This window comes from Pristiophorus japonicus, chromosome 4 (assembly GCF_044704955.1).
Source record: "Pristiophorus japonicus isolate sPriJap1 chromosome 4, sPriJap1.hap1, whole genome shotgun sequence".
NCBI lineage: Eukaryota > Metazoa > Chordata > Chondrichthyes > Pristiophoridae > Pristiophorus > Pristiophorus japonicus.
In genome coordinates this window covers 277,437,986-277,463,294 of record NC_091980.1, presented here as the reverse complement: position 1 = coordinate 277,463,294, position 25,309 = coordinate 277,437,986, and the positions used below count along the sequence as shown (strand labels likewise).

At 44.5% G+C, this 25,309-nt stretch overlaps 1 protein-coding gene across 7 annotated transcripts in view; it reads left to right on the top strand.

Annotated features, from left to right (window-relative positions):
- Window positions 1-22,847, top strand: part of LOC139263445 (alpha-1-antitrypsin-like protein CM55-ST) — a 48,463-nt gene extending 25,616 nt beyond the window's left edge. For 5 of the 7 annotated variants that reach the window (XM_070879534.1, XM_070879537.1, XM_070879535.1 and 2 more), the window contains 5 exons: window positions 1,594-1,862; window positions 2,600-3,240; window positions 12,831-13,101; window positions 14,243-14,390; window positions 22,064-22,846. In XM_070879534.1, coding sequence (XP_070735635.1) covers window positions 2,607-3,240; window positions 12,831-13,101; window positions 14,243-14,390; window positions 22,064-22,264 — 1,254 coding nt within the window. In that variant the 5' untranslated portion in view covers window positions 1,594-1,862; window positions 2,600-2,606 and the 3' untranslated portion in view covers window positions 22,265-22,846. Of the gene's footprint in view, window positions 1-1,593; window positions 1,863-2,147; window positions 2,366-2,599; window positions 3,241-12,830; window positions 13,102-14,242; window positions 14,391-22,063 lie in introns of those variants that run through there. The other 2 variants (XM_070879538.1, XM_070879539.1) reach the window with 2 other exon arrangements.
- Window positions 22,848-25,309: the final 2,462 nt, after the last annotated feature.

The window sequence follows — 25,309 nt, the reverse complement described above, 5'->3', positions numbered from 1 at the left end:
AGAGCTGCTAATGAAAAGGACACTCAAAACCAGGTTATCCTTTATACACCCCACCATGAAAGAAATTGTTGAGGGCAGGCGCCAGTCACAATGTGACTACCATGATGGGAATGTGAGGGCGCGATGTATTGGTGTCAATGACCCTGCCTTTGTCCTCAACTATGCTGCAGGGCCTAAATGGCTCACAGGCACTGTGATTGCCAAAGAGGAGAATAGGATTCTTGTAGTTAAACTTACCAATGGACAAATCTGCCGCAAACGCGTGGATCAAACGAAAAGGAGGTTCAGCAACCCCATAGAAGAAGCAGAGGAAGAACACGATGTAGAGTTCGCTCCTCCACAGGTGGCCGAACACCGGAACCAAGTGGAGGAGAGCCCAGTCACTGTGGGTAGTCCGGACAGGCCTGAGGCATCGCAAACAGCAGACACTCAGGCCAGCACCCAACAACCGGAGCCCCAACTCAGGCGCTCTACAAGGGAGCATAAACCACCAGAGAGACTTAACCTGTGATCCCAATAAGACTTTGGGGGGGTGGTGATGTCATGTATTTAACTGTCATTGTAACCCATGTATAAACTGACCTAAGTTGTATACTGTGAGAACATTGACCATTAGATGGTGAACTTGTGGGAGACACCCCTAACCTGGTTTTTCAGGTATAAAAGGGGAAGCTCCACCCACCTTCAGCACTTCAATGCTGGCAAATAAAGGTTACTGGTCACAGAGTGACCTTCTCTCTAGTATGGGCCTCGTGTGCATTTATACTGTATAGTAAGGACATATCACTCCTGATACTAAAGAACCTTGAAGTCATGGAATGAAACTGTTGCACTATGTGAAACTAATAAGAAAGCACTGAAACTCTACTAACTGACATCTGCAACTCATTACTGATGATCCCTGTAAATAACATCCTTGGAGCCGGTATCCTGCTGCTTCATGCCAGCTCATCCCTGTTGTTGTTTCCTCCAGTTGCTAAGGTAGGTGGCGACAATCAATTTTGCAGATCGGGCGGTCAATGAGCATTGCACACTCACTGACATCTGGATTCACCTGGCATTGAGGCTCTAGTCATAACTGTTTGCAGCAGCGCTACAGGAGGCCATTGATTTCCCCAGGCACCCAGTTAGCACAATTTGCTGGCACTAACAGGAGGCGCTAAGGTACCATTTCACCCCCGACCCCGACCCCCCACCCGCCCCCCCCCCCCCCCCCCCGCCTTACTTAAAAAAAATTTTGGGCCCGAGTTTGGTGAATCCGAAGTTCCTTCCAAAGGACCGCTAAGATCCTGATGGTACTTTGAGCAGAAGTTTCATGAAAAAATGTGGGAAAGACTGCCCGGTGGCAAAAACGGGCCTTTCATGCTGATTCTGAGCGACAGCGGGCGATAGCTTCCATGCTGGGCAGCAAATGCAATCCTCGGCGAAGTACCGCAGAGGATAGAGTCAGGACCAGGGCGGGGGGAACTGATAACATAAAAAGTTTTCAAAACAATTTTTAAAAAAGACCAGAAACCCTTCAGGGGACCCCATTCACCTAAATCCCTGCAAAAGAAATAAAGAAAAGAATTACACTAACCTTTTTTTTTGCAGGTCTTCATACTTACCATTCAGGTAAGACCTGCCTCCACACGGCAGTCTCTTCTGCTGCTGGAGTGTAGAAACGCCCGGACCAAACTGGGGACACCGCAGGCGGGAGGACTGTTGTGGGCGTTGCACACCGGCAAGCGCCGGCGGATGCCAGCGGACGGTCCCCAGCGGTCTTCTCTTCCCGGCAGCGTGAGGACCTGATAAAACTCGCTCGAAGGGGAGAGCGCCCAAAAACCATTGAGACTGTCGAGAAAACTAAGTGGCAGCCGACGGTAAGATGACCAAAATCGGGCACTTTGACTTTTTTTGATTTTAGAAGCCAGATCCCCTTTAAGAGACCGACATTGCTTTCTAAAATGACAGCCTTGCGTTAAGACAACGTGGCTCTTGCTATAGGGATGCTATGGATTCGCTACATTGGGCATCCTGCCGAGAGTAGTGCTTGAAAAAGAGGTTTGCTCGATTGTTTAAACGCTGCACTAATTTAAATTAGTAGGCAGCATCAAAATACCGAATAATGAGCCAATATGCACAAAATGTAATACATGAAACCAATGTGACAAAAACCTTTTTTATCATATTTGGTTAAGCACAAAGCTGAAAGAATGGTAAACACCATTGGTCAGTAATGATAACTGCTAGACTGAAGGTCAGTTTACTGATTAATGTGTAACTCAGCTGTTTGCATTTGCTACTGTATAAATTGACAATAAACAACAAGGACCAAGCCTGAGCAGGGAGAAAGCCAAAGTACCAACGGGCTGCTTCATTTTAGGTAGGTCTCTGAAATGATGATCAGAATTTAAGTAAGAAGCTCTGAGTAAATTGACCTGTTCTGGGAAGTTAAATTGGCAATATTCGAACCTCTTTAGAACTCAGTTAGTTTACAGGATGTACTAAAGATTCATTGTTAAGGTTGTGCAGAATGTAAGTGTGACTCAGATGAAAGCTGGTCAGAATTTGAACAATCTCAAAACACTGCAATACAAGTATGTTCTTTGCTTTGCAGGTTCAAGATGGAGAAACTGATTCCTGTTGCTTTGCTACTGGTCACTGTGCTCTACAGTGGAATAGTTAGTGTTAATGGAAAGCCAGCTGTACCTAACGAAAACAATCTAAACAGACAACAGTCTATCTTCAAGCTTTCAGCTGTAAATATGCATTTTGCCTTGCGTCTCTACAGGCAGATTGCCTCTCAACCAAGCTCGGCTTCTAAAAATATTTTCTTCTCTCCAATAAGCATCTCTGCCGCCCTCGCCATGCTCTCTCTGGGTGCAAAACATAATACTTTAGATCAGTTTCAACAGGTTCTCTGGCTCAGCAATATGACCAAGAATGATGCAGCAGGGATGCATGTGGCGTTCAAATACCTCCTGCAAGATTTAACCAGTGAAAGTAATGAACTGCATTTGAAGATGGGGAATTCTCTGTTCATCCAGCATGGATTGGATCTGAAAAATAAATTCCTTGAGGATACAAGGCAATTTTATGAGGCAGAGGCATCCAGTGTTGACTTCACAGAGCCACAGATAGCTAAAGAACAGATCAACAATTATGTGAGAAATCACACGGATGGCAAAATTCAATCCTTCATTAAAGAGCTTGATTCGATGACAAAGATGATACTTCTCAATTATGTCTTGTTCAAAGGTAAGAAATCTCTTGTAAGTTATACACACATATCTTGAAGCATTCAAAGAAAGGGAAGATATAGCTTCTGCACCTTGAGTTGAACAATTTTTAATTATTTTTTTCAAGTTAAGTTTTTTGGGGCTTGAAAATTTCTTAAGCAGAGCTGTCTCTATAACAGTCGAATTGGTCACAGAGCTTCTTCATTTTCCAGTCACACAGACCCTCTCGCGCACAGACCCTCTCACTCACAGACCCTCTCAGTCACACAGACCCTCTCACTCACACAGACCCTCTCACTCACACAGACCCTCTCACTCACACAGACCCTCTCACTCACAGACCGTCTCAGTCACACAGACCCTCTCACTCACACAGACCCTCACGCACACAGCCCCTGTCAGTCACACAGACCTTCTCAGTCACACAGACCCTCTCAGTCACACAGACCCTCTCAGTCACACAGACCGTCTCAGTCACACAGACTGTCTCAGTCACACAGACCCTCTCGCTCACACAGACCCTCTTGCACACAGCCCCTCTCAGTCACACAGACCTTCTCAGTCACACAGACCCTCTCAGTCACACAGACCGTCTCAGTCACACAGACCCTCTCGCTCACAAACCCTCTCGCTCACAAACCCTCTCGCTCATAAACCCTCTCGCTCACAAACCCTTTCGCTCACAGACCCTCTCAGTCACACAGACCGTCTCAGTCACACAGACCCTCTTGCTCACACAGCCCCTCTCACTCACAGACCCTCTCGTTCACAGACCCTCTTGCTCACAGACCCTCTCAGTCACACAGACCGTCTCAGTCACACAGACCCTCTTGCTCACACAGCCCCTCTCGCTCACAGACCCTCTCAGTCACACAGACCCTCTCAGTCACACAGACCGTCTCAATCACAAACCCTCTTGCTCACAGACCCTCTCAGTCACACAGACCCTCTCGCTCATAGACCCTCTCAGACACACAGACCCTCTCGCTCACACAGCCCCTCTCGCTCACACAGACCTCTCGCTCACAGACCTTCTCGCTCACAAACCCTCTTGCTCACAGACACTCTCGCTCACAGCCCCTCTCAGTCACACAGACTCTCTCGCTCACACAGCCCCTCTCGCTCACACAGACCCTCTTGGTTGCATCTCTATCTTTATCTTTTTTATTGCTTCTTTCTCCTGATCTCGTTTCCTACTTCTTTCCATTCCATCTTCTGGTTTTCTCTCTCACACTTGTGTTCTGCTTCTCTCTCTTATCTTGTGCTTCTGCTTCTAGCTGTCTGTTTCTCTGTCTCTGCTTGGGCTGCTCTTTCTCTCTCCACCTTGCTTCTCTTCTACTGGTCTCGCTCTGCTCTTATTTTCCTCTGTCTCTTTCTCTTCTCTCAAACTCTGCTCTACTAGTCCTGTCTGTTTCTTTTCTTTTCGCTTTTCTTTCCGTTAGGTCACAGTTTCAGTGGAAGGCGGGTGTGGCCAGACTCCCAGGTCAATGAGTTAATGCGTGGCGGCCCGGGGCACTAAACGCATGACACATGCTATTGTGACAGCGCCTCCACTAACTCCCGGGCAATTTCCCAGGAACTGATAGTCCCTCCGGCCCCTCGGCGAAATATGTTTCACACAGCATTAGCGACCCCGGAGGCACTAACGGACAGTGCAAAAAGGGGCAATTTCAAACCCGCATGTCTACAGACAAATCTGCCCATCATTCAGCAATACTTACGACTCAGTGGCAGTTTGGCTTTCAAAAGGCCGAGAATAGCTGTTTTGGGAACTGAAAACATTTTATCACTCTTGTTCATTTCAAAATTTTGGCACAAAGGTGCAAACTTGTCAATGCTGAGGAATGGAATATTTTGCTATTTTGGTTTTTACACCCAGTGTCACATGAGGCAATCTGAGCTCAGATAGAGCAACAATGGAAGCAGAGCGTCGCATTTCTCATTCTTCCTCAAAAGAAACCTCTCTCCAGCATCAGTGGAAATTTTCTGCTTCACACACTAGCCATTTGTTGGCCCTTCTGAGTGAGATGGCAGTGTTAATGCCCACTAATGATTAATTGGGGACATTTTGTGCTGTGTACTCGAGTCCACGAATGGATTTGAAACAGACCACATTAATTTCACGTATAGCCAACAGAGAGAAAAGCCTTTCATCTCACCACTTTCTGCTGGATTCAAGCCCCGGTCCCACAGATGAAAAGATGTTCTTACCCACTGCACCAGTTATTGGTTCTGTTTGTTTTATTTATCTCCTGTAGATTTTGCAATTCTATTTCTTTAGTAGGAAGGACTGATAATTTGACTAACAGGAATTGGATTGGAGGAAGTATTGAGGAATGGTTGACAATGTGGCAAAGCTAAATGAAAAAAAAGACTTTGGGCTGCAAACTGCGAAGACTGCCTCCGAACTGCAAGAAAAGTACGCACCTACCTGTGGCCTCCGGAGCTTCAAAGCCTCACGCTCCTGCGGCCTCCTGCAAAGGCCCACATGTCCCAGCGGTGCATGCGGTTCGCAAGGGTCCCGGGGATCACATGGTCCAGCCCAACCAATCATAAAGGGGGATTCCCATTACCCCACTCTTCTTCGAAATAGTGCCTTGGGATTGTTTATGTTCACCGAAGAGGATAGAAGCGGCCTCGGTTTAACAACTTATTCAAAAGACACCTTCAACAGTGCCACACTCCCTCAGTACTGCACCGGAGTGTCAGCCTAGATTTTGTGCTCAAGACCGTGGAGTGGGACTTGAACCCACAATCTTCTGACTCGGAGGCCAGAGAGCTACAAGTGAGCCATGGCTAACACCAGGACAATGGAACATTTTGCTATTTTGTTAATGTAGCCAATGTCATCATGAAGCTACCTGAGATCAGATAGCACATACATGGAATCAGAGCAAAAACATTTCTCATTCTACCTCAAAAGAGAAACCGTCCTGATTAATATCAGTAAATATCCAGGATACTTTATCACTCAACTTTCAACAATGTTATTTGACCCTCGCCCCTCATACCACTGGCTGAGTAACCTGCACTGCTAATTTCCCAGGTTTTATTAATAATTATTATATAAATACAAAACCCAGAAAAAAAATCAAAAATGTTAAATCAGAATTGTAGAACACAGCAACACTCAGCTGGCATTCTATTGGGGGATAAATTCCATTCCATTGAGGAAGGAAATGGGATGACAATGTCTGTTCTTTCAGACCAGCTCTTCACTGACATCAGCTGAGTGGGGATTAGTTGATACCAAATGTTGGGTCTGTACAGAGCTTGGCACCGACTGAAACTCGCCAGTTCTCCTACAGAAGGAGGTTTTTCTCAAATTTACGCTTTGGGGAAATAGGGGTGAACAAAACTATTTGCTTTAAATTGGCTATAAGGTTGTACATTCATCATGCCTTTGTACAGGCTTGTATCTCCTGTGAAACTAGGGGTCTGCTTTACATACTGCTGTGAGGTAGTGGACACGCTGCAGGGAGATATAAAATAATAGGTGTGACTTATACAACAGTGTGACCTACACACCTAATTTTACAGTAAATCTTTGAAGTTGCTCAAATTTTGAGAATATTAACTCTGAATACAAGCAGAGAATCATTGCTCCCAAATCTATTCTGTTCAGTTCTAGATTTGATGTCTGATATGTTATGAGAGACTTTCAGAATGAAAAGGAAAGCAAAGGTTAGTGGGAATATTTTCAAGAAAATACAAGAGATAACTTTTTAAATTGTAAAAATGATATATAACTTGTGAACTTAGAATCTTAACGGTACATGAAGAGAAAGAGCGAGACCTGGCATTTATATAGCAGTTTTCACTACCTCAGGAAATGCCAAAGCAACTCACAGCCAATGAATGCCTGTGTGGTAGGCCTGAGTGCAGGGCACCCACTGATCCACTTTCTCAGGGCATGGCGATTGCTCTATGCAACAAGATCGGAGTGGAAACGATAAGCTTTAAACTCAGGGACGTGTCACCATCACAGATAAATAACAAAGCAACAGATGAGATTGGGTTTACATAAGAACATAAGAAATAGGAGCAGGAGTAGGCCATATGGCTCCTCGAGCCTGCCCCACCATTTAATACAATCGTGGCTGATCCAATCATGGACTCAGGTCCACGTCCCTTCCTACTCCCATAACCTCTTATTTCCTTATCGGTTAAGAAACTGTCTATCTCTGTCTTAAATGTATTCAATGTCCCAGCTTCCACAATGCTTTGAGGCAGCGAATTCCACAGATTTATAACCCTCTGAGAGAAGAAATTCCTCCTCATCTCAGTTTTAAACGGGCAGCCCCTTATTCTAAGATTATGCCCTCTAGTTCTAGTCTCCCCTATAAGTGGAAACATCCATTCTGCATCCACCTTGTCAAGCCCCCTCATAATCTTATGCGTTTCGATAAGATCACCTCTCATTTTTCTGAATTCCGATGAGTAGAGGCCCAACCTACTCAACCTTCCCTCATAAGTCAACCCCCTCATCTCCGGAATCAACCTAGTAAACTTTCTCTGAACTGCCTCCAAAACAAATATATGGAAACCCAAACTATACGCAGTATTCCAGGTGTGGCCTCACCAATACCCTGTATAACTGTAGCAAGACTTTCCTGCTTTTACACTGCATCCCCTTTACAATAAAGGCCAAGATACCATTGGCCTTCCTGAGCACTTGCTGCATCTGCATACTAAACTTTAGTGTTTCATGCACAAGTACCCCAGGTGCCGCTGTACTGCAGCACTTAGCAATTTTTTGCCATTTAAATAATAACTTGCTCTTTGATTTTTTCTGCCAAAGTGCATAACCTCACATTTTCCAACATTATACTCCATCTGCCAAATTTTTTCCCACTTACTTAACCTGTCTATGTCCTTTTGCAGATTTTTTGTGTCCTCCTCACATATTGCTTTTCCCCTTATCTTTGTATCATTAGCAAACTTGGCTACGTTACAGTCGGTCCCTTCTTCCAAATCATTAATATAGATTGTAAATAGCTGGGGTCCCAGCACTGATCCCTGCGGCACCCCACTAGTTACTGATTGCCAACCTGAGAATGAACCATTTATCCCAACTCTCTGTTTTCTGTTAGTTCGCCAATCCTCTATCCATGCCAATATATTACCCTCAACCCCGTGAACTTTTATCTTGTGCAGTAACCTTTTATGAGGCACCTTGTCAAATGCCTTCAGGAAGTCCAAATACACCACATCTACTGGTTCCCCTTTATTCTTCATCACATCCTCAAAGAATTCCAGCAAATTTGTCAAACATGACTTCCCTTTCATAAATCCATGCTGACTTTGCCTGACTGAATTATATTTTTCTAAATGTCCTGCTACTGCTTCTTTAATAATGGACTCCAACATTTTCCCAACCACAGATGTTAGGCCAACTGCTCTATAGTTTACTGCTTTGTGTCTGCCTCTTTTTTAAATGGGGGTGTTACATTTTCCAATCTGCTGGGACCTCTCCAGAATCCAAGGAATTTTGGTAAATGACAACCAATGAATCCCCTATCCCTGCCGCTACTTCTCTTAAACATAGAAACATAGAAAATAGGTGCAGGATTAGGCCATTCGGCCCTTCGAGCCTGCACCACCATTCAATAAGATCATGGCTGATCTTCCACCTCAGTACCCCTTTCCCGCTTTCTCTCCATACCCCTTGATCCCTTTAGCCATAAGGGCCATATCTAACTCCCTTTTGAATATATCCAATGAACTGGCATCAACAACTCTCTGCGGTAGAGAATTCCACAGGTAAGCAACTCTCTGAGTGAAGAAGTTTCTTCTCATCTCAGCTCTAAATGGCTTACCCCTTATCCTTAGACTGTGTCCCGTGGTTCTGGACTTCTCCAACATTGGGAACATTCTTCCTGCATCTAACCTGTCCAGTCCCGTCAGAATTTTATATGTTTCTATGAGATCCCCTCTCATCCTTTTAAACTTGAGTGAATAAAGGCCCAGTCGATCCAGTCTCTCCTCATATGTCAGTCCAGCCATCCCGGGAATCAGTCTGGTAAACCTTCTCTGCACTCCCTCAATAGCAAGAATGTCCTTCCTCAGATTAGGAGACCAAAACTGAACACAATATTCCAGGTGAGGCCTCACCAAGGTCCTGTACAACTGCAGTAAGACCTCCCTGCTCCTATGCTAAAATCCCCTAGCTATGAAGGCCAACATACCATTTGCCTTCTTCACCACCTGCTGTACCTGCATGCCAACTTTCAATGACTGATGTACCATGACATCCAGGTCTCGTTGCACCTCCCCTTTTCCTAATCTGCCACCATTCAGATAATATTCTGCCTTCGTGTTTTTGCCCCCAAAGTGGATAACCTCACATTTATCCACATTATACTGCATCTGCCATGCATTTGCCCACTTACCTAACCTATCCAAGTCACTCTGCAGCCTCTTAGCGTCCTCCTCACAGCTCACACCACCACCCAGTTTGGTGTCATCTGCAAACTTGGAGATATTACACTCAATTCCTTCATCCAAATCATTGATGTATATTGTAAATAGCTGGGGTGCCAGCACTGAGCCCTGCAGCACCCCACTAGTCACTGCCTGCCATTCTGAAAAGGACCCATTTATCCTGAATCTCTGCTTCCTGTCTGCCAATCAGTTCTCTATCAACATCAATACATTATCCCCAATATAATGTGCTTTAATTTTGCACACCAATCTCTTGTATGAAACCTTGTCAAAAGCCTTTTGAAAATCCAAATACACCACATCCACTGGTTCTCCCTTGTCCACTCTACCAGTTACATCCTCAAAAAATTCCAGAAGATTTGTCAAGCATGATTTCCCCTTCATAAATCCATGCTGACTTGGACCGATCCTGTCACTGCTTTCCAAATGCACTGTTATTTCATTTTAATAATTGATTCCAACATTTTCCCCACTACTGATGTCAGGCTAGCTAGTCTATAATTACCCGTTTTCTCTCTCCCTCCTTTCTTAAAAAGTGGTGTTACATTAGCTACCCTCCAGTCCATAGGAACTGATCCAGAGTCGATAGACTGTTGGAAAATGATCACCAATGCATTCACTATTTCTAGGGCACTTCCCTAAGTACTCTGGGATGCAGACTATCAGGTCCCGAGGATTTATCGGCCTTCAATCCCATCAATTTCCTTAACACAATTTCCCGCCTAATAAGGATATCCTTCAGTTCCTCCTTCTCATTAGACCCTCGGTCCCCTAGTATTTCCGGAAGGTTATTTGTGTCTTCCTTTGTGAAGACAGAACCACAGTATTTGTTCAACTGGTCTGCCATTTCTTTGTTCCATATTATAATTTCACCTGAATCTGACTGCAAGGGACCTACGTTCGTCTTCACTAATCTTTTTATCTTCATACATCTATGGAAGCTTTTGCAATCAGTTTTTATGTTTCCGGCAAGCTTCCTCTCAAACTCTATTTCCCCCCTCCTAATTAAACCCTTTGTCCTCCTCTGCTGAATTCTAAATTTCTCCCAGTCTTCAGGTTTGCTGCTTTTTCTGACCAATTTATATGCCTCTTCCTTGGATTTAACGCTATCCTTAATTTCCTTTGTTAGCCACGGTTGAGCCACCTTCCCCGTTTTATTTTTACTCCAGACAGGGATATACAATTGTTGAAGTTCATCCATGTGATCTTTAAATGTTTGCCATTGCCTATCCACCGTCAACCCTCTAAGTATCATTTGCCGGTCAATTCTAGCCAATTCACGACTCATACCATCGGAGTTACCTTTCCTTAAGTTCAGGACCCTAGTCTCTGAATTAACTGTATCACTCTCCATCTTAATATTATGGTCACTCTTCACCAAGGGGCTTCGCACAACAAAATTGCTGATTAGTCCTTTCCCATTAAACATCACCCAGTCTAGGATGGCCGGCCCTCTAGTTGGTACCTCGACATATTGTCCAGAAAACCATCCCTAATACACTCCAGGAAATCCTCCTCCACCGTATTGCTACCAGTTTGGTTAGCCCAATCAATATGTAGATTAAAGTCGCCCATGTTAACTGCTGCACCTTTATTCCACGCATCCCTAATTTCTTGTTTGATGATGTCCCCAACCTCACTACTACTGTTTGGAGTTCTGTACACAACTCCCACTAGCGTTTTCTGCCCTTTGGTATTCCGCAGCTCCACCCATACAGATTCCACATCATCCAAGCTAATATCCTTCCTTACTATTGTGTTAATTTCCTCTTTAACCAGCAACGCTACCCCACCTCCTTTTCCTTTCTGTCTATCTTTCCTGAATGTTGAATAACCCTGGATGTTGAGTTCCCAGCCTTGGTCACCCTGGAGCCATGTCTCCGTGATGCCAATTATATCATATTCATTAATTGCTACCTGTGCAGTTAATTAATCCACCTTATTACGAATACTCCTCGCATTGAGGCACATTCAGGCTTGTCTTTTTAACATACTTTGCCCTTTTCGAGTTTTGTTGCAATGCGGCCCTTTTTGATTTTTGCCTTGGGTTTCTCTGCCCTCCACTTTTACTTTTCTTCTTTCTATCTTTTGCTTCTGCCCCCATTCTACTTCCCTCTGTCTCCCTCGAATGCAAGCCATCAGGTCCAGGGGATTTATTCGCCTTTAGTGCCATTATCTTAGAGAGTACCACCTCTTAAGTGATTGTGATTGTGTTAAGTTCCTCCCCTCCTATAGCCCCTTGACTATCTACTGTTGGATATTTTTAGTGTCCTCTACCGTAAAGACTGATACAATATATTTGTTCAGAGTTTCTGCCATTCCATGTTCCCCATTACTAATTCCCTGGTCTCATTCTCCAAGGGACCGACATCTACTTTAGCCACTCTTTTCATTTTTATATACCTATAGAAACTCTTGCTAGCTGTTTTTATATTTCATGCTGGTTTACTTTTATAGTCTATCTTCCGTTTCTTAATCATTTTTTTAGTCATTCTTTGCTGGCTTTCAAAAACTTCCCAATCTTCTGTCCTCACACTAGTTTTGGCAACTATGTATGCCCTTGTTTTTAATTGGATACCGTCCTTTATTTCTTTAGTTAGCCACGGATGGCTATCTTTTCTTTTACATCCTTTCCTCCTTACTGGAATATATTTTTCTTGAGAGTTGTGAAATATCTCCTTAATTGTACGCCACTGTTCCTCAGCCGTCCTGCACTTTAATCTATTGTGTCCAAAGTATTATTAGCTCCAAAGTTTATTAGCTCCAAAGTAAATTAATTGACCATGAATTCTTTTTTGGATTTCTATGGAGTTTAGTTTCTTTCCTTTGTGATTGTAAGCAGCTAAATCCATGTCGACAAAAAGTGGGCAATTATTCTACACTTGCACAGACTGAAGGTTAAATCCCTCGGCAGATTATTTTTAGCTCTGGTTAATGTGTTGATGATCAATTCCTGTTGTCTTTCGGTTGACAACTACACTAAAATAGTTGCAACAGCAAAGTTAATATGAATGTGTTCATGAGTGTACTAAATATAATGTACAGAGGAGATTAAATTGCTTTTTTGTTAATTTCTTCCCTTCACTAATGTTATGTGTTGTATGTTCATATGAGTTAGTGAACTGTTCAGTGTAGCATCTCATTATCTCTATTTGGTTCTTGTAGGTACATGGGTGGAACCTTTTAATCACCAAGACACTCATAAAGCCGATTTTCATGTCGATGACACAACAACAGTGGAAGTTCAAATGATGACGAGGACGGGGATGTTTTATCATGGTCGTGATCAGCAACTTTCTAGTTCTGTGATTAGGGTTCCATATAAAGACAATGCTTCCCTGATACTGATTCTACCAGACCCGGGAAAATTGGTAGAAGTGGAACAAAATCTGACCATTACCAATTTTCAAAACTTATTTTTTTCATTACAGCATAGGTATGTTCATCACACCAGTTAAATCATGTTAAGTATAATTATTTTCTAGCTACACAGAGGTGGAGCGTTCCATTCAGCTTAAAGAAAGGGAAAAAAAATAATTGTTTTGCAGATCATGCTACTCTGTCATCAATGTCCTTTAGATTGCACGGCCTGAATGCTCCCAGGGACTTCAGCCATTAACCTAAACATCCATTCCCTCCCCTACTGCTGTACCGTGTCACCATTGTGTACCACCTGCAGCATGCACTGCAGCAACACACCAAGGCGTCTCCGGCAGCACCTCCCAAACACGCAAGAGCAGCAGATACATGGGTTTTAACACCATCACCTGCAAGATCCCCTCCAAGTCACACACAATCCTGACTTGAAAATATATCGCCATTCCTTCATCGTCGCTGGGTCAAAATCATGAAAGTCCCTCCCTCAGCATTCTGAAAGCACTTTCACCGAACAGACTGCAGCGGTTCAAGAAGAAAGTCCACCACAACTTTCTCAACCGCAACAAGGAATGGACAATAAATGCTGGCCTTGCCAGCGATGGCCACATCCTGAGAATTATGTTTTTTTAAAAAGCTTCATTCCTCTTGCAGTGTAATAGTTGAATCATTAAACTTTCATCCCCCAAGTTCCTTGGAAGTTACAATTTTAAAACTAAACAATATTTATCATCTCTTGCCTCTGACATATAATATTTTTTTGCATCACAAGTCTGCCTCTCATTCCTCCACTAATATCATAACATTTCCCAGAAACTCTCCATGTTGCATCCCTTTTTCTTTCATTCTCATTCTCCCAGTAGTTCTAAAGCCTAATCTTTGTGAGTTGAATATGCCTCTCCCAGAATAAGTTCCATTCATTCCTAGCAAGCATGGTTTCTGCAGTCTGAGGATAAAGAACATAGACATCTATTGGTCACCTTAAAGATTCTAGGCACAAGACAAACTCTACCTTAACTTTTAATTTATTTGGAAACATATATATAAGGCCAGATTGACCACCATATTAATTTATACCATCACTTTTTTATTGGTTTAATTTATGTATTGATAAAAATGACAAAACTAAGAAATGGCGAGCTTAATAAGAAATGAGAAGATGATAAGAGAAGCAAAAACTTACTGACACTATATTTCAACAGTTCTGCAAAGCTGCACCTCCCAAAGTTGTCGTTGAAGGCATCCTACAATCTCAAGGACCTACTGAAGATGATCGGTATCATAGATGCATTTTCTGATTCGGCAGACTTTACTGGAATATCTGAATCTATGGGACTAAAAGTATCCACGGTAATGCACTTGAAGACTAATATTGTTGAATTTGTTTTCTGAAAACTAGCGTAAGTTCATGGAAACACTGACCAAATTATTGGAATGATACAGATGTTAAAATTTGCACACAACAGTTGAAAAATTATCTAAAAGGAAAATACTGAAATTTGAAATAAAAACAGAAAATGTTAGAAATTCTCAGCAGGTCAAGCAGCATCTGTGGAGAGAGAAACAGAGTTAACGCTGCAGAAATTGCGGTCAGAGACTTCTCTCGAGCGGATGCCTCTGACCTGAAAAATATTTACAAACTTACCTGGTGGCCCAGGAGGTTCGGAGACTTGAGGTCCTGGGCCTTTCCGTGAAGGCCGGCGTAGAGTCCCATGTATCTCAGGGGCGCAGGTGTTTCGCAGGCATCCTTGGGATCACATGGCTGACCCAATGAATCAAAGTCAAGGTATTCCCATTCATACTTGTAATGAGTTCCGTATGTACGGAATCAACATAAGTATGAATGGGAATACCCACAAAAACACACAAACATCATTTATTTAAAATGAATCAAAATTGAACTTAATTCATCATTTTTTTTAAATTAATTTTTTGAAAAATAAATTTACATATTTTAAAGGGTCTAAAAATAAACTTACCTTATTTTCTAGGTTTTTAAATGTTTAAATTGTTTTAAAAAAGAAGAATTCTTCTTTTCATTAAAAGTCTTACCCTGATACAAGCAGACCTTACACCTGCTTTTATCAGTTGTAATAATTTCACAGGAATTCGCTGGGCAGAAGTTGGGCAAATAGTCCAACTCTCCACCAGCGAATACACATTTCTGTTAGATTCACAAGTCTATCAAGAGGGGTCTTGACAGATTGTATGTTCCGGGTTTCGGCGCATGCGCAATGTATGCCTAAACCCGGAACTTTCAGGGGGCCTACCTCATATGCGCCCATAGGCAGCGTGACTTAAGCCCCAATGTTTCTGGTCAATAAACTTTCATCAGAGCTGGAAATTGTTAGAGATTAAGGCCGCAATTCTCCCTACCTTGGCAGGTCCAGTGTGGCCGGGGTCGGTGGCAGATCCCGACCTCGTTGCTGGCTCCAACCCACGCTGTGATTGGGCTTAGGCGCCCAGCGCGTTTCCCAGCCAATTGAAGGAAGCGGCACTGATGACGTCACTTGATGACGCGTCATTAGTCAGTTTCCTTAAAGGGGCCCAGCGCAAATTAATTTTGACATTTGTGTTGTCAGTGTTTTACAGAATTGAGGAGCTGCAAACATTGACAAGCACTGCACAAAGGTGCGGGTCTGCATCCAGGCTCTTCATATGCTTATGGAGGGAGTCACAGCATGCAGGGGGGTTCTCTTCCCTTTCAATGGACGGAAGAGACCTCCCCAGGACACCAATGCAGCTTGGTTGCACTGTGCACAGGAGGCCACAAGCAGGGATTTTGTCAGGAGGACCTGGCTGCAGTGGCGCAAACTTTTCAATGAGCTCAGTAAATCACAAAATGTTACTGCAAAGCCACACTCAACCTCATCCTGCTGTGCCACTCATCACATCCCTATCACTCTGCCTCCTCTACTCGACTCCTAGACATCCTTATTCACTCCAACTTACCTTGTGCCTTCACCCATCCCTCTCTACCTACATTAGCACATCCCCATCTCACTAGCCACTCCTCATCCATGTGAAATCATACCAACAAACAGCACACAAGGGTAGGCACTTGTGTGTTTTAACCAATGTTCTTGTGAAGTTTCTGTTAATGTGTTGTCAAACATTGAAATCTTTGTTTTCAACACTTTGCATTCTTGGACAGATTGGCTTTCTAATTGCAGTGAGTGGTGAGACAACATGCTGATGAGTGTGAAAGGAATGGCTAGGGCATTGTAGGGATGCTTTATGGTGTTGGGTGGTTTCATGCCAACCTGGCGCATCGTTTGGCAGCTCGGGTGCACTGCGTCAAGTGAAGTAAATCTGGCCATGGTGTGGCCATCCCTGGCCTCCCGGACAGCAATGTGGTTGGGAGCTGATGCGCTCTGTCCTGTGCAGCATCAGTTGATTGCAGAGAAGGTTGGTGTTGTTGGTGCTGCTGGTGAGCCTGGTGCTGTTGGTGTTGGGGCCGATCGGGTGGGATTCTGAGGACCAAGGTGAGATAGTTTCAAGGGCACCGATGCTAATGTAATAGATGGCAGGTGAACTTGGCATGACAGAAATGATCTGTCAGTGGTGAGAGAGATGGTGCCAATGAGGTGACACTGAATAGAGAGTTTTCTTCATAGAAACATAGAAAATAGATGCAGGATTAGGCCATTCAGCCCTTCTAGCCTGCACCGCCATTCAATGAGTTCATGGCTGAACATGAAACTTCAGTACCCCATTCCTGCTTTCTCGCCATACCCCTTGATCCCCCGAGTAGTAAGGATTTCATCTAACTCCCTTTTGAATATATTTAGTGAATTGGCCTCAACTACTTTCTGTGGTAGAGAATTCCACAGGTTCGCCACTCTCTGGGTGAAGAAGTTTCTCCTCATCTCGGTCCTAAATGGCTTACCCCTTATCCTTAGACTGTGACCCCTGGTTCTGGACTTCCCCAACATTAGGAACATTCTTCCTGCATCTAACCTGTCTAAACCCGTCAGAATTTTAAATGTTTCTATGAGGTCCCCTCTCATTCTTCTGAACTCCAGTGAATACAAGCCCAGTTGATCCAGTCTTTCTTGATAGGTCAGTCCCGCCATCCCGGGAATCAGTCTGGTGAATCTTCGCTGCACTCCCTCAATAGCAAGAATGTCCTTCCTCAAGTTAGGAGACCAAAACTGTCCACAATACTCCAGGTGTGGCCTCACCAAGGCCCTGTACAACTGTAGCAACACCTCCCTGCCCCTGTACTCAAATACTTCAAACACTTGCAATCTGCATAAAGCTCAATGTGCTGTCCAAATGCAGTAAGCAGCAGCTTTTGATCTTAGAAAGTGAACAGCTGTTATAGCACATTTGCAGCTGTCAGGTAAATAAATGTATTAATGGTCATTCAATTCCCGATGCCCTTACCTGATGTGATCCCCAAGCAGTGTAGACCCCGTGGACAACCTGGTAAAATGGTAAATACTGATTAAAGGGCTGTTAACAAGGTCTAAATGACCTAAATTGTCTCCCCTGCTGCTGCATGTAAGGTCTGTTCAGCCCTGACAGACTCGATATCTGGGAAAATAGCATGGTGGCGGGTTGACAGCAGGCTCCCGGTCTGCTGCCCGCTGAACCCCCCAAAAATTCCCCCAACAATTTTTAAGTCAGTACAGATGCAGGGAGAGGGGGGGCAAGGAGGGAAAAAAAGGAAGGTCTGGGTTTGGGTGGCAGCCAGAAGAGATCAAGAGATCAAAATAGATGATGGTGCAAGGCAAAAGGGAGTGGTAATGGGAAAAGTAAAGCAAGAAAAGATGGGTCTCGAAGAGATGTAAATGAGATTAGCAGAATCAGCACATGCTGTCCAAAAAAATGGGGACAGCGGTTATGGTCTGAAATTGTTGAACTCAATGTTGAGTCTGGAAGGCTGTAAAGTGCCCGATCGAACGATCGGGTGCTGTACCTCGAGTTTACATTGAGCTTCAGTCATCATCATAGGCAGTCCCTCGGAATCGAGGAGGACTTGCTTCCACTCCCAAAGTGAGTTCTTTGATGGCTGAACAGTCCGATACGAGAGCCACAGACCCTGTTACAGCTGGAACAGACATTCGTCGAGGGAAGGGGTCGGTGGGGCTGGTTTGCCGCGCGCTCCTTCCGCTGCCTGCGCTTGGCCTCTTCGTGCTCTTTGTGTTGAGACTCGAAGAGCTCAACGTCCTCCTGGATGCACTTTCTCCACCTCGGGCGGTCTTTGGCCAGGGTCTCCCAGGTGCCAGTGGTGATGTTGCACTTTACCAGGGAGGCTTTGAGGGTGTCCTTATAACATTTCCGCTGTCCTTCTTTGGCTCGTTTACCATGAAGGAGCTCCGCATAAAGCATTTGCTTTGGGAGTCTTGTATCTGCCATGTGAACTATGTGGCCTGCCCAGCGAAGCTGATCGAGCGTGGTCAGTGCTTCAATACTGGGGATGTTAGCCTGGTCGAGGACACTGATGTTGGTGCGCTTGTCCTCCCAGGGGATTTGCAGGATCTTGCAGAGACATCATTGGTGATATATCTCCAGCGACTTGAGATGCCTTCTATACATCGTCCATGCCTCAGATCCATACAGGAGGGCGGGTATTACTACAGCCCTGTAGACCATGAGTTTGGTGGTAGATTTGAGGGCCTGGTCTTCAAACACTCTTTTCCTCAGACGGCTGATGCTGCACTGGCGCACTGGAGGCGATGTTGAATCTCCGCATTAATGTCTGCCTTTGTTGATAAGAGGCTGCCGAGATATGGGAAATGGTCCACGTTGTCGAGTGCGGTGCCGTGGATCTTGACAATTGGAGGACAGTGCTGTGCGGCAGTGACAGGCTGGTGAAGGACCTTTGTCTTACAGATGTTAAGCGTATGGTCCATGCTTTCATATGCCTCAGTGAATACATTGACTATATCCTGGAGTTCAGCCTCTAAATGCGTGCAGATGCAGGCGTCGTCCGCATACTGAAGCTCAACGACAGAGGTTGGGGTGATCTTGGACCTGGCCTGGAGGCGGCGTAGGTTAAACAGCTTCCCACTGGTTCTGTAGTTTAGTTCCACTCCAGTGGGGAGCTTGTTGATTGTGAGGTGGAGCATGGCGGCGAGGAAGATTGAGAAGAGGGTTGGAGCAATGATGCAGCCTTGTTTGACCGCGGTCCGGACGTGGATTGGGTCTGTAAAGGATCCGTTGGTAAGGATCACGGCCTGCATGTCATCATGAAGCAGACGAAGGATGTTGACAAACTTTTGGGGGCATCCGAAACGTAGGAAGACGCTCCAGAGACCCTCACGGTTGACAATGTAAAGGCCTTTGTAAGATCGAAAAAGGCCATGTATCAGGGCTGGCGCTGCTCCCTGCATTTTTCCTGCAGCTGTCGCGCTGCAAAGATCATGTCTGTTGTGCCCCGTCAGGGATGAAATCTGCACTGTGATTCCGGGAGGAGCTCCTCGGCCACAGGGAGAAGACGATTGAGTAGAACTCTAGCGACAACTTTCCCAGTGGCCGATAGCAGGGAGATTCCTCTGTAGTTGCCGCAGTCGGACCTGTCCCCTTTTTAAAAAATGGTCACAGTCACTGCATCTCTGAGATCTCCCGGCATGCCCTCCTCCCTCCAGATGAGAGAGATGAGGTCATGTATCTGCCCCAACAGTGCCTCTCCGCCATACTTTAGTGCCTCAGCAAGGATTCCATCCGCACCCTAGCCTTGATATTCTTGAGCTGTTTTATGGCTTTGCCTACCTCATGCAACGTTGGAGTTTCACTGAGTTGGTGGCGATCGCGTGCTGTGGGATGGAGTTGAGAACACTCGAGTCAAAGGCAGAGTCTCGATTGAGGAGATCTTCAAAGTGCTCCTTCCATCGGGCCCTGCTAGCCTCGGTATCCTTGATGAGTGTTTCCCCATTCTTGGCCAGCAGTGGGGTGGGACCTTGGGTGTTTGGATGATAGGTGGCCTTGACTGTGATGAGGAATCCTCGGATATCATGGCTGTCGGTCAGCTGCTGTATCTCCTGTGCTTTCTCCATCCACCACCTGTTCTTTAGGTCCCGGGTTTTTTGTTGGACCCCAGCCTTGAGCCATCTGCAATGCTGCTTTGCTGCTCCAGAGTTGTGTTGTTGTTTAAGGCTTAGAAATGCCTTGCGCTTGCGATGTATTAGCTCTTGGATCTCCTGATCTATCTCATCAAACCAGTCCTGGTGTTTCCTGGTCGAGTGACTGAGTGTCTCTTTGCAGGCACTGGTTATGGAGGTCTGGAGGGCAGACCAAGCGCTGTGGGCATTCTGCGTCTCGGGGTCATCAAGCTACGCCCGGTTAGCTGTGAGGCGCTGACTGTATAGGGCTCTCTTAGCTGGGTCTTTAAGTGCCCCGGCATCGACATTTTTGTGGCCCCCTCCGCTTTGGGGCTATGTTAATGTCAATGACGCATCGGATTAAGTGATGATCCATCCAGCAGTCATCAGCTTCTGTCATGGCATGGGTGATGTGCACATCCTTGCAATCCCTGGCTTGGACGATGAAATAGTCGAGCAGGTGCCAGTGTTTGGAGCACAGGCTTTGCCACGATGCCTTGTATTTGTCCCTCTGGCGGAACAGGGTGTTGGTGATGACAAGTTCATGTTCTAGACATTTTGTCAGGAGTAGGGTACCACTGGAGTTGGCTTTCCCTACCCCCTTTCTGCCAATCACGCCTCCCCACTGGCTTGGTGCACAGAGTAAGAGATAAGGGGTTCAAATTCGCGTGTCAAAATCAGGGATCATTTAATTGAACAACAAGCTTTTATCTTATTTCCTGTTGAGGAATTCAAGAGAGTTTCTACAAGAGCCTTCACAGTCATGGGAGCAGCACTTGCATCTGAGGCAGATTTGGGGTTATAGGGAGTTAAGAGCTGTTGAGACGAAAAGAAGTTCTTGGCTTTAAAAAGGAAACTGAGTTTTATCAATCAAGGAGATATGGGAGTTCAGTTTGAGTTAAGAAATGGAGAAGTTAAGAATGCCCAGGTACAAAGGAGGACAAAGCTTGAAGTTATCAAAGCCAAAGTTGGTCACTGTTGGTTGGATTTGAAAGTCACGTTTTAAAACTAAATCTACAACAAATGAAAGCATCAACAGAGCTCAGGATTCAGGGATTCATTGGTTGCATTGCAAGTAAAATGAAGGCAGGAATTTAATGAATGTTACACAGATTGTCCACAAAAGAGGAGATAACATTAGAGGATTAGTGGATGAAGTTATTGGTATGGAGAGTGAAACAAAACAGAGTCCAGGGGAAAGACAAAAGAGACAGAATAAGATGGGATAAACTTAGAGGCACACATCCCGAGATCCAAAATGTGATGTACAGGATCAGGTCCACCGGTACACTCGCGGCCTTCCGCGAGAGATGGGCACCGGAGGGACTGGGGTACATCATCACCCCCGACAACCAAATTCTAATTTGATCCATTTAATGCTAAAATTTTAGTTTTTAATCTGTCGGCTTTAGTTCCCCCTTAAATCAAGGGGCACTTGATTTATGTTTCAACTAAAATAGTTGTACATGACCAGGGAGCTTATTGGATTCGGGAAAGTAGACGATCTATCAGACATATGAGTATAAAATCTGAAGTCTAACATAGTGATAAAGCAGGGAGGTTCTATTTCTGAAAACTAAGATTGATACATTTATATTAATCATTGTGTTTCATCTATTTTATCCATTTCTTGGAGAGGTGTAACATCTGCACAGTATACATTGGATATGTTGATAGGATTAGATGATGTAGGGTGAGAGGAGGCTTGTGTGGATAAACACCAGCATGGAGCAATTGGGCTGAATGGCCAGTTTATATGCTGTACATAATGTAGCTCTATGTATGATTGGACAATCCAATGCATGGCATAACTGTACAGGCTTAGAGAATGATAAAATTGTATTTAAATCTACTGATTTTCTAATTGCTGGATTATAAGCACTGATTTGAAATTAAATTATTGTAAAAGCGCATTATCTATAAAAAGAAAAGCTATTTCTATTAATCAGATTTCATGGTTCCTTGTCCTTGTAGGTGATTCATGAGGCCGTGCTGGATGTTGATGAAAAAGGAACAGAAGCAGCAGCAGTTACTTCAATACATTTTGTTGGCTCATCGGGTGTGTTTCATCATTATCCTCAGTATGTATTTAACAGACCCTTCCTACTATTAATTGCTGAACACAACACCAAAAGTGTCTTGTTTGCAGGAAGAGTGATGAACCCCACTGTTTGACACTGGTGCAAACTCCACTCATTCACAAAAAAATGCATCATTAATAAATGAAAAGCAATGAAATTAATTCTAACAGCTGTTGACGTTTAAATAGTTTGAAGTTTACCCTGAATAATTAGTTAATAAATTTGCTTTACAGCAGAGTAATGTTCTAAGCATCTTATGAAGTGATCTCAAGTCAAATAAAGCTCCCTTCAATAATACCCAAGTGCATCAAGTTTATTTGAAATGCAGGCTTACTTTTTTAGTTGCTTTGCATAACTTACATTAAAGTAAATGTTACATCTGAACTTTTCCAGTGTCATTTGCGGTTTGTTTTAATTAAATATTCTTCATGGACTATTGTCTGGTGAACTTATATTGTGTTTGGTGAGTGAAAAGGATTGGAAGAAGTAATCAAAATTATCAACAGAATGATACCCTGTCTACGAAACACAATAATATATTTCTACACGATGACTTTCCATTGCTGTAATCACGACTTTCTGCCCATTCAAGTGAATGGCCACATAAAACATGGGTCAGCAAGCACAGAAATGGAAAAGCACTGGCCAATGTCATTGGGTTCTGTGTTTATGAACAAATGGAAAAGGGTTGCCACGTTTTTCATGAAGGCAATGCATGTTAAGAAAAAAACAACAAATTAAACGTTTGCTAAAATGTGTGTTTACCAAAAGTGTGTTTACCTCAGTCATGCATTTTGGCAGAAAAAAAATCAAAGAGCAAGTTATTATTTAAATGGAGAAAGATTGCAAAGTGCCGCAGTACAACGGGACCTGTGGGTACTTGTACCTGAAACACAAAAGGATAGTATGCAGATAAAGCAAGTGATCAGGAAGGCCAATGGAATCTTCGCCTTTATTGCAAAGGGGTTGGAGTATAAAAGCAGGGAAGTCTTACTACAGCTATACAGGGTATTAGTGAGACCACACCTGGAATACTGCATGCAGTTTTGATTTCCATATTTAGGAAAGGATATACTTGCTTTGGAGGCAGTTCACAGAAGGCTCACTAGGTTGATTCCGGAGATGAGGGGGTTGACTTATGAGGAAAGGTTGAGTAGGTTGGGCCTCTACTCATTGGAATTGAGAAGAATGAGAGGTGATCTTATAAGATTATGAGGGGGCTTGACAAGGTGGATGCAGAGGGGATGTTTCCACTGATGGGGGAGACTAGAACTAGAACTAGAGGGCATGATCTTAGAACAAGGGGCTGCCCATTTAAAACTGAGGAGGAGAAATTTCTTCTCTCAGAGGATTGTAAATCTGTGGAATTCGCTGCCACAGAGAGCTGTGGAAGTAGGGACATTAAATAAATTTAAGACAGAGATAGACAGTTTCTTAAACGATAAGGGGATGAGGGGTTATGGGGAGCGGGCAGGTGTGTGAGCTGAGTCCATGATCAGAACAGCCATGATCTTATTGAATGGCGGAGCAGGCTTGAGGGGCCTACTCCTGTTCCTATTTCTTATGTTCTTATATTCTTATGTTCTTATAAGTCAACCTTTGCTGCCGACCCAGACTGCAACCATCCATGCCGAGGTGGTGCAGTCTGCAGATAGGAATTCTGGGCGCTTGAGGTCATCCTGCAAGGCTATCTGCATTTTTCCCACACTGAAAGTCAGCAGCCATCCGCCAGTCATGTTGCAGCTACTGGGGTAGCACTTCACAGAGTAGTAGGACACACAAAGACACACACAAGACATGGACTAAAGGAATTCGCAAGGGTGATTAGTTGACTTTGTTATTTTGAATGGATTGATGGAAAAAGCTGGATTAGAATGTTTCTTTTGTGGTGGCTTTTATTTCAGCATAGTGGCCAGCACTGTGATGGTCAGTAACAGACGGAAGGTCATGTCTGGGACTGTTGTTCATTGGGGAATTGGGGTTGCGTTCACTCGTACCACAGTTGGATGAGTCAATCACGGACAGCCTGGGCAGAAAGGGTCTGTCTGGATTGCCTCCTCCCTTCTGCTTCCTCCTCTTCCACCTCCTCTTCCTCCTCTTCCTCTTCCTCAGCTGGTTGCAGTATACCTGGTGGCAAGGATTGGGCCCTCATGAAGGCAAGGTTGTAGAGCACACAGCAGGCAATGACAAATCTTGAAACGTATTCTGGTGAGTACTGCAGGACACCTTCAGAGTGCGCAGGCAGCAGAAGCGTTGTTTAAGGATGCCAATGGTCTGCTCTATGACCAACAGCATGGCTCTCATTGTAGGCATGCTGCCAGCGTATGGTTGGATTGCAGAGCAGAGTCGTGAGCCACGTGGTCAGCTGATAGTCCTTGTAGCCCAGTAGCCAGCCTCTGGTTTGCCTTGGTGGTTCAAAGACTGAGGGAACAGTGAACAGATGCAGAATAAAAGCACCATGACTGCTGCCATCATTCACCATAATATTGTGCTGAGCGTGGTCGCACACCGACTGCACATTCAGAGCGTGGTAACCTTTGCGGTTGCATAACGTCTCAGCATTTAGATACAATGCTCGCAAAGCCACATGCGTACAGTTGATGGCGCCCTGCACCGTGGGGAAGCCTGCTATCCTGGCAAAGCCATGTGCAAACTCAGCCTGCTTCTCTCTGGTCAGAGAGATGACAATGAAGTCCTCTCTCATGGCACAAAGAGCTTCTTTCACCTCTCTTCTGCAGCAGTGGACGGCGAACTGCGAGATGTTACAGATGTCGCCTGCTGCAGCCTGGAAGGATCGCAACACAAAGAAATTCAGGGCCACAGATGCCTCTGCTCCATCTCGTTGTCATATTGCAAACCAAGAGGGAAGACAACTAGAGCCCCATAGCCCCATGACTGGGAGCAAGTGGTCTGAATAGATCCCCTGAAGTCAGAAGCAAGACCTTCTCCGCCTGCAGCACCACTCCCTGTCACCTCACCAACTTTAAACAATTCTAGAAAGCAGCAAACACTTCCACAAACTTACACAGAACCAGCAGAAATTAATTAGCAACTGACCTGTAATTGGTTGATGATCGCTTTAAATATTCCGCTGCTCGGAGGCCATTTTAGAACCAAAACATAGAAACATAGAAACATA